General features: G+C 42.0%; 1 protein-coding gene across 1 annotated transcript in view; it reads left to right on the top strand.

Annotated features, from left to right (window-relative positions):
• PSMA3 (proteasome subunit alpha 3) overlaps positions 1-10,149 on the top strand; it is a 38,197-nt gene that overhangs the window by 23,469 nt on the left and 4,579 nt on the right. Inside the window, exons 2-8 of the mRNA XM_018562305.1 lie at positions 1,302-1,384; positions 1,605-1,728; positions 2,694-2,795; positions 2,892-2,965; positions 5,434-5,506; positions 6,322-6,387; positions 9,520-9,566. Coding sequence (XP_018417807.1) covers positions 1,302-1,384; positions 1,605-1,728; positions 2,694-2,795; positions 2,892-2,965; positions 5,434-5,506; positions 6,322-6,387; positions 9,520-9,566 — 569 coding nt within the window. The remainder of the gene's footprint in view (positions 1-1,301; positions 1,385-1,604; positions 1,729-2,693; positions 2,796-2,891; positions 2,966-5,433; positions 5,507-6,321; positions 6,388-9,519; positions 9,567-10,149) is intronic.

Genomic DNA, 10,149 nt, shown 5'->3' with positions numbered 1-10,149 from the left:
CCCGCCCGCATCCACACCTCCTCCCGCCTCACGCTCAGTGCTCGCCCAAATCCACGATCGGCACAGGTGCGCGGGGAGAAGAAGTAAGGAGGAGCAGGCGTGAGGGAATGACAATAGGCCCGATCTCAGAAACAAGTTGCTGGAAGACTGCTCAGGTAAGCCTGCACTTTCCCACACATGGTGCTCTATAATGTATTGCTTGGATATTGTATTCCTCTATACCTGATGGTACATTGTGATGTATATTAGATCAGCTATAGAGGAATACAAATCCCAGCAATACATTGTACACTGTATGTATAATGTATTGCTGGGATTTGTTGTATTCCTTTGTAGCTGGTGGTATTCTGCATTGCGCTGTATGGAGGACTACAAATCAAGGAATAATATATTATACAGCGCAATGCGGAATACCACCAGCTATAGAGGACTACAAATCCCAGCAATAATACATTATACAGTGGTGCAATGCCGAATACCACTAGCTATAGAGGACTACAACACCCAGCAATAGTACATTATACAGCACAATGCAGAATACTACCAGATATAATGTACTATTGCTGGGATTTGTTGTACTCCTCTATAGCTGGTGGTATTCTGCATTGTGCTGTATAATGTACTATTGCTGGGTTTTGTAGTCCTTAATAGGCGGTGCCATTCTACATTAATTGCTGTATAATTTTACATTTTTCATTTCACTATATTGCACACCACACTTTTTTTTTCCTTTTCTTCCACCGCTCCAAGCTTGCTCCTGTGATGGACTACAATCTCAATACAAACTAGTAGTCCCATCACTGGAGCCATTTTTTTAAATGTATTTAATGTTTTTATCCGATTAACTGATTAATCGAACTTAATAATCGTCCAACTAATCGATTTTGAAAATAATCGTTAGCTGCAGCTCTAATGTTTAGTTTACTATTTGTATTGAGACTGTAGTCCATCCTGGGAGTGAGCTTGGAGAGGTGGCTCCTGATTTGAGGATCTACAGCCGAGTGATACACAAATAAGATACATTCAAGTACCTTCACTTAACAAAAATGTATTTTTAAGGTTCAACTCCTGAGTTTAAGGGAGCAGAAAAATGACACTAGTGCTGCAGTCTGAGACCAGCAGCTAGCATATCTGGAGAGGGACAGGAGTACAGTGTGAGTTGCACTATCTGGCATGTATTACACCTTTACACATCAGAATTTAGCACAACCTCTGTGCCTGGCAGTGAGCTTTCAAAGATTTGGGTGGAAGGGTCCATTTTCCATGTTCTAACAGTTGTCTGTTTTTTGTTTGTTCCTCAGTATGATCTCTCGGCATCCACGTTCTCTCCGGATGGCAGAGTGTTTCAGGTTGAGTATGCAGCTAAAGCCGTGGAAAATAGTAGGTAGGTGATATTCTCATTAAAAAAATGTCCTTATTTCAGAGTAGATTTATTTCTGCCCTTATTCCAAAATGTCTGATTTTGATACTGATTTAAAAAGGAATAGATTAGCAAACCTAGGAGCATTTACTATCAAGTAGTTTGGTCCTTTTCAGCAACAATAGTACTTTTAGGACTTGGAGTAGTTGGCTGTTTAAACTTGTATTTGCTTTTATGTTTCCAGCACAGCCATTAGCATCCGATGCAAAGATGGAGTTGTGTTTGGGGTAGAGAAGCTTGTCCTTTCAAAGCTTTATGAAGAAGGTTCTAACAAGCGCATTTTTAATGTGGATCGGCATGTTGGGATGGTAAGAACGTTGGAACTGGTTGTTTTTATTTATCTATGTGTAGTCCTCAAAGTGAAAGTGTTGTAATAACCATTGCAAGAAGATCAAGTTATACCAAAGCACAGAAATAAAGCACCGCTCCTCCATGGTTTCAGCAGGGGAGCTCGCCGGCAGGAGCGTGCCCTCACTACAGCCAAACAGGTATATATAGTAAAGGAGGAATTTGGCCGCACTCCATTCCACACGGAATCATTTTATTGAAAGTTAGTCAGTGACACGGAGTCCTGCCTGAGCTCGATGTGGCTGAACTTTCAAAAAACTGACTCCGCATGGAATGGAGTGCGGCCGGATTCTTCCTTTACTAACATCGAGTTATTGTTTTATAATTTGTCATTGTCAGTTATAACTACGGAATTAGTCTGAGTCTGCTTGCTGAAGCTAAGAATTGCAAGTAAGCTCTACTTTTTGCATAGCATTCGATTAGAGGTCCTCTTCTTAAATGAATTATAAACATGGTCTATAAGGGTAATACATCCTCCGGTGTATAACACTGTCCTGAAGCAAGGTCTTTTAAATGAACAAGGACTTCTATTATCTGCACTATTGTAGTACATTTATTTGACCAAAGTCAGAGTTGCTTTGGAAAGTGAAGGACCAGCAAGCTAAAGCACTTGCTCTATTTACAAAGTGAAAATAAGGTGAAGTCGTGCTGACATCAATCATCTAGTTATGTGCAAGCAACAATCCATATTTTGATGGATCAGTAAATATTATTAATATTTCAGTATAGGTTCACTTTAAATTTCGGCCGTTTAAGTAGCCCGGCCAGCCACATCCAAAATACTGGATTTAAAACCTCCAATCTATTTATCTGTACAGGGAAGTGTAGATATGGGAGACGCACTTTGTAAACTTTACTTAAGTGCCCAAACTTTACACGTTGTGAATGAATCCGTGTAGCAATGTAATGAATTTGTGGTTTGCAGGCTGTAGCTGGACTCTTGGCTGATGCCCGTTCCTTGGCAGACATCGCTAGAGAGGAGGCCTCAAACTTCAGATCCAACTATGGTTATGACATTCCATTAAAGGTATGATGATCATTGTTATAGTCAATCACTTTCATTTTGTTTTGTGACCACAAATATAATTTTCTTTTTTTCTTTTCCCCTTTCACCCTCTTGCAGCATCTTGCAGACAGAGTGGCAATGTATGTACATGCATATACACTGTACAGTGCTGTCAGACCTTTCGGCTGCAGGTATGTGATGAGAAGTAACTTTTAGACTAGAAAGGCATCTTTGTAAAGTCTAAATCCCTCTTTCTTCTATTTACTTGTCTCAGGCACTTAGGAAGTAGTGTCAGTTACAAGTCCTGAGAATATATCATGAAATGGATGTCTAATCAGAGGGCTTTAAGCCCCTTGTCCACCATTTTTTCATTTGTCACTTGCTGGTCTTCAGTGGGATCAGGAACACCAGAGAAATATAAGAAATCGTTATCTACTATACATTCTTGTTCCAGGTTAAGGTCCTCCATTAGGGATGAACTGATACAATTTTTTTCCAGACTGAGTACGAGTATCGATACTTTTCCTCAAGTACTCACTGATACCAATTACTGATACTTTATTTTTTTGTGTGTGTCGTGACAGTTTTTCTAAAAGAAAACAGACTAATGATTTTAGGACAGTGGTGGAGCTCCGGGCCCCATCCCAGCTGCAACTCTGATAGTTATGCCTGTAAATAAATTGTATGTTGACTAAAATCCTGCAGTCTTTGGCCTTGTAATTTGTTTTTTCTGTAGTCCATGAATTTGTTGTAAAATGGGTATTATTCAATATGTAGGCTTGAGTTCTTTTTACTGTTTATGAAGGAAAATGTTTAAAGTGCCTTCTGGTATATTGTATGTATGAAGAAAAGTATGTAATGTAATCTTAAAGTAAATGTTTTCATATAAAATGTGTTCTAAATCTGTCATGTTAAGCCCCTGAGTCTTATCCTCGCCTGTCCTCGATCCAGCAAGATATTGCTGTCTTGATTGGTCTACCTTTTTGTGCAGTTACACATTGTGTCTATTGTAAACAACGTGAAGTCCAAGAACGTCATCAGCACTCCAATGTGAAGAAGGGATAGATTTATCCACAAATGTGTCAATAAATGTATCCCTTCTTCACGTTTACATTGGAGTGCTGATGACGTTCTTGGACTTCATGTTATTACACGGTGCCATCCGTGGTCATTGCGAGCACCCACCTGGATCAGACAGGTTTTAATTTCTATCCGGTAAGGAGTGCAGCAAGATACATTGATACGTCTTTGTAAACAACGAACCCCACATGTGGCCCATTGACCCGAGCTGTTAGTGGTACTGGGATCATTGGTTTGTAAAGGGGAAATAGCTGTGATCTGTTCTAGCCTCATGTAACATGTTTCCAGTCCACAGCCTCTGACAGTTTTCTCTAGTTTGTCTGCAGTCCCTGACAGTCCTGCCTACACATATAATAAGCATTCTGTGTAGCCATTTGGTGTGGTCAGGGTCTGTAGTTGAGATCCCCTATACCTTTTTATAAGTTGCAAAGTAAAAGCAATGAAGCGCCGCAAAAAATCTCTCCTCAATGGGAAATCCTCTTGGGCATGCTGCAGGATGCTGCCCCAAAAAAGCCGGGAAAGCTGTGGGATCTAGGAAGAGAAAACGGAGGGGGTGCCTTTCCTGGTACAGGTCAATTTTAATTTCAATGGTCATTTAAAAACGCGTTTCTGGGGCACGCCCCCTTCATCAGAACATCATGTCCTGATGAAGGCGGAGTGCCCCAGAAACGCGTTAGCGTCACTCGCACACAGGAACCCCCCCAGTGGATGTCCATCTGCTTGTCAGCTTTCACTTTATAGGCTGTTTTTTACTTATGTTTGTGAGTACCTTTCTGTTTTTATATGACCATTGAAATTAAAATTGACCTGTACCAGGAAAGGCGCCCCCTCTGTTTACTCTTCCTTTTATAAGTTGACTACAACTACTTTAACCCTTTCACTGCCACAGACTTATGCCTTACGTCTGTAGCAGCAGCAGGCCCCTGTAAGCAGACTCCTGGTCTGTTTACATGTGTAAAGCCGAGTGTCAGCTTACTACTGAAAGTGAAGCCGCCCAATCACTTCCATAGAATGTCAAACGTGGGGCAACATTTCCCCTGCCATGTTTCCCAGGCTCACGTTCCTGTCTGTAGGCCTGGGACCAGCATGGTAGTTACATAGGTTGAAAAAAGACATCAGCCCATCCAGTATAACCTATAGAGTTACGAAGAGAAAAAAGAGAGAGAAGAAAAGCCTAACAGAGGAAGGCAGAAAACCCCTATAAATCATGGTTCATTTTGCTCCAACTGGGAAAATTCTTCCTGATTCCATAAGGCAATCGGATATTCCTTGGATCAACAATCTCTCTAGGGGGTGTTAAAAGAAGGGAGGCGGACCTCACATTCATTCGCTGGTCTCCTCTCCTGTGAATGAACCTGGGAGCTTTTGATCATTTTTTTCAATTCTGTTTTTTGAGCTGTCATTCCTCAGCCACAGAGTGCTCAGAGACATTAGAAGGTACATACAGATCCATCAAGACACACCAGCTTCTCATTCCCATTTCTGTTTTTAGAGCATGTTTTGTATGCAGAGTTAACTCTAACAGATCAGTATCTTTAAATTGCATTCATTGAATTGGTTTTCTTTATTTCTTATACAGTTTCATGTTGGGATCTTACAATGAAGATGATGGAGCTCAGTTGTACATGGTTGATCCTTCAGGTATATCCTATGTAAGTTCTGTTTTTCCGCTTTTAACTAGACTGTAGGTTCCTTTAGTACAGCAGGTAAGACTATAGTAATATAGTGTTCCTTTCTACCTCGGAGTGTCACTTCATGTGCAGAATGATCAGACGTTTGCCTATTAAAGGAGAACTATGGGGTGAGTGAATTACACCCATGCCCATAGTTAGAGCCGATGTGCGACATTGAAACTGTCACATGTCGGCTCTATTGATCAGGAAGTGAGTGAAAACATACCGTCGCTCGCTCACTTCCGATCATCTCCCTGCAGAGAGCGGTGACCCAGGGGGATTCCTCCTCCGATCCTCCAGCGCTGACCTAAGGAACGGATGGGGAGAGGGTGGGCACAGTTGGCTCTGCTTTTAGATAGGCAAAGCCTGCTGCCAGTCAGGCAGCTGGGTGGATCTCGACAGTAATGTCTGCATCTGTCTTGGCTGCGGCGCTCCCAGCATGCCCGCTATATGCTGAGTTTTGGGTCACGGGAGGACACAGTATATGTCCTCCCGTGACCCTGAGGAGAGCTATGGGCAAAAAAGGTTACCCCATAGTTCTCCTTTTAAGTAGTTCTGTGTGATCACTGTGTGCTCAGAAATATTACTAGGGACCAACTCTACTAGTCTGGTCTTGAATGTTGCTGCAAAGATATATACAGTGAGAGGAAGTATTGCCTGTGATTTAGAATAGAAAATCTCATCATTGTTTCTTTATGTAGAAAACAAAAACCGCATTAGTGATTTTCCAGTGGACGGTTGTCCCTTTTTTTTTTTTTTTGTCTAAAATAATTGTGTACTTCTGTTTCCTGCAGGGTTATTGGGGATGTTCTATTGGTAAAGCCAAGCAAGCAGCCAAGACAGAGATTGAGAAACTTCAGGTGAGTGTGACATTGTTACATGCGATCTGAGGGAAACAAGTAAAACCAAGGTGGATGGGCAGCTATGTCTCCGAATCTGATCATGATATGTTAGAACTACCACTATTTATTTAATCTTCTGCTTAACTGAATACTGTCGGAGTATCTTCAAGCTGCACTCCAGGCAAATCAAACCAGTTTAGAGGAGGTTTGCATTCATTTAAAAACACTTTAATGTAGTTACATGTACAACTTGCATAAGTACCTTACACTTAATATCGACCTCTTGTTATTCCAGCATGATATTCAGAACTAGGAGGAAATCGGAGTTGATAAGCTATCAGAGTTGTACATTAAACAGACTACAGACAATGAGGGGACACCATTGTATTCCTTAAAATGTCATTTACACTTTTGCTGTGAAATGTGAGAAAACCTCTCTATATGTTTGTGTTCCTATTCGCACAGCATATTAAAAAAGAAAGTTTCTTACATTTTTTTAGATGTTTTGTTGTAGCAGACAAGATGGCTGAATCAAAGTTTTTTTTTTTTTTTTTTTTTTTTTTCTTTTCAGCACCTTCACAGTGATCTGTCCCTATAGAAAGACTTAGGACTGAAATTTGAGGATTGTTTCTCTCTCATTAACTTCATTACCATACAATGGAGAAGCCAGGCATTTAAAGGAGAACTATGGGGTCAGTGCTTTTCTCCATAGTTCTCCTCAGGGTCACGGCAGGACATATACTAGCCTCTTCCCGTGAGCCAAAGCTCAGTATATAGCTCGCGATATGAGACCCCTGCAGCCGGGACGGATCCCGACATTACTGTCGAGATCCACCCAGCTGCATGATTGAAAGTTGGCTTTGCCTATCTAGAGGCAGAGCCAGCTATGCCCGCCCTCTCCCCCGTCCGTTCCTGCAGTCAGCGCTGGAGGATCGGACAGGGGAGGGGGGGAATCCCTGCAGGGAGCCGTGAGTGACAGTCACAGCTCTCTGCAGGGACAGGATCGAGAAGTGAGCGAGCAGCGGTATGTGTTCTCTCACTTCCCGATCTATTGAGACGACGTGTGACAGTTTTATTGTCGCACGTCGGCTCGAACTATGAGGAGTGAAAATCAATCGCCTCATAGTTCTCCTTTTAATCCTTTAACCCCTACCAGCCTAAAGGTGGCCATACACTTTACAACCATCGCAAGACCTTAGTCTTGCGATGGTTGTAAAGTAATTTAAAAAACGTACGACCTGCCCATGTTGGACAGGCAGATCGCACTCTCGATCATCGGAAGCCTGCTATGTCAATGGGAACATGCCACAAATATAAAAATAGATGTTATCCCAATTTGGCTGCAGAAGTGGAAATGCACCTTAACTCTTGCAGATAATACGTTTTGTGCCCCCCTCCTGGCTGTGCTGTCTAATAGTAAAAAGTGGCTGGACAGCATTACAGATAATAGGTTTACATATGTGTAGCCCGTTTGTTTAGGTAGCTGTTGGAGCTGAGCTTATATTTTCCTTCCTTCTCTGGTTCCTCTTTTCCTTCCTGTTTAAATAAAACCGTTCCGGTTTCTTTACATACATTTTTTTTTTTTTTTTTTTACCCAGTCATTATCCCTGGATCTCTGCAATGCTGACAGATCATGGTGGATAGGAGTGGCCATCAGGGTGCTGTACATAACTTCCAGATAACAGTACTCCTGATGCAAGCAGTGGGCTAACTCTTGGGAGGTGCTTTGCAAATATTGAAATGCCTTGATGGGTGGATGGCAGTCTGGAGGAGTGGGCGTTTCTAGGCAGGCGGCATTTGTATGTGGATTTTCCTAGGCAATGCCCACATGTGATTTTGATCCTCCATGATTGAAAAAACTAAAATCCAATTAATTAAAGGAACTGGGGAGAGTTAGATAATGCTGCACATCCTCCAGCCAGAGGCCGGCTCTGTCTTACTTGTTGCAGCTTCTAATGCACACTGTAAGGACCTTTTATTGTACAGGAGAAGAGCCTATATAACTAAAATTTAGATGAGGGCTGGGTGCAGCTTTAAAGCCCATTTCCACCTGTGCAGAGGTATTTAAAAAAAACATATGCCAGCAATGTACTCCAGTGTGAAGCTGGCATATGCAGTTGCTGTATATGAACACAGAAACTTACCTTTTCGTTAGTTAGCTGTCCTCTTCATCGCCTTATGGCTCCTTTTTTAAAATGCTCTGCAGGCAGTCTGGTAATTAGAGGCTGCTGTGAACAGTAGGAACTACAATGTAGGACATGGAAAACATTTTTTTCCACAATGCTATGCTTTCCTCGTGCTCTATCTTCTCTGTGGAAACTGAGCTCTCTCCCCCTATGTATTAATATTCATAGTGGCAGCATAGTGGTGTTGGGGTTAGCGCTTCTGCCTTGTAGCGCTGGGGGTGCCTGGTTCCAATCCCGGCCAGGTCACTATCTGCAAAGGAGTTTGCATGTTCTCCCTGTGCTTTTATGGGTTTTCAGAGGGTACTCAGGTTCCTTCTACACTCCAAAGACACGCTGGAATGTTAGTTGGCTCCTGTATAAATTGGCCCTGTATGTATGCATGTAAGACGAGGACCTTTTAGATTGTTAGCTCCTTGAGGACAGGGACCGATGTGTAAAGTGATGCATACAAATTGTCGGTACTATATAAATACCAATAATAATTAAAAAAAAAGAAAAACGCCCCGGGACAGTGCAAAGCAACCTGTAGAGGCAGAGCTGGTGTGCAGTGATCTTGTTACCATGAGTCAGTTGGAGGGGGTTAAAGCCTGTACGAGACAATTTGACCCCTGTATCAGACTGACTTTCCTGTGGAGGGAGTTTTGAAATTTGTAGGTCTCAGGCCCACTAAAAGGTCCATAGAATAAAAACCCAGCAATGCGAGTCATGATAAATGTACACACACATATACATCATCACTGCACCTCTACATTACCAGAATAAATACAAATCACTTACAAAGGTGGAAATGACCTTTAAATACACTTCTTGTTTTACAAGCGAAGAAAAGAAAGTCTGCTCGATCCTTTTCAATGCAGAATCCTGAAAATAAGCTTTCATACGTTGGTGCCATGACAAACAAATTGCCATGTTTGTTCCTTTGTATAAATACACTGACCTCCTCCTGATGTTTTGTGCTTGTCAGATGAAGGATATGACATGTCGGGAAGTGGTTAAAGAAGTAGCAAAAATGTGAGTATGGTCGTTCTCTACACACTGGTCATTATAGATGTACACGGAAATGTTGCCAACAGCAGCCACAGTAGTCTTCTAATATATGCAATTGTATAAGTTTAAAGAAGTGTAGTCTTTGCTTTTTCTGTACATAAGGCATAAGGGGCCAAATGGTTCATCCCGGTGCTACCGAAATCACATATGTTAGACAGCTCTTCTGCCATTCTATAGGGCTTGCATTGATTTTCAGACCTCTAAAGGAAACAGAAATATTGGGCTACCATTTTGAAAATGTGTGTTAATTTTTTTGGCTGGCTGTTACTAGTCTCAATACTGTAGACATTGACTTGGGATTAGCATGCAGATCAAAGAATTCACGAGCCTTGGGGCCTCGTTTATAACAGACCGTGGTTTTCCATATCTGCTCTCTGTAATACTGCACTGGGGTATCTAAACTGCAGCCTGGATTTATCACATTAAAAATGGGCTGCAGTGATTAGCCGGTGTCGTCCGAAAGAGTTCTTTCTGGTAAGTGTGGCAGTGGAGAGCTGGTTATGGGACTTTGACATGTGTTCTCTCTCTCTCTCTCCCTCCCTCCCTC

This window comes from Nanorana parkeri, unplaced genomic scaffold (assembly GCF_000935625.1).
Source record: "Nanorana parkeri isolate BGI_ZX_2015 unplaced genomic scaffold, ASM93562v1 scaffold20, whole genome shotgun sequence".
NCBI classification, from domain to species: Eukaryota; Metazoa; Chordata; class Amphibia; order Anura; family Dicroglossidae; genus Nanorana; species Nanorana parkeri.
This window is presented reverse-complemented; position numbering and strand designations above follow the sequence as displayed.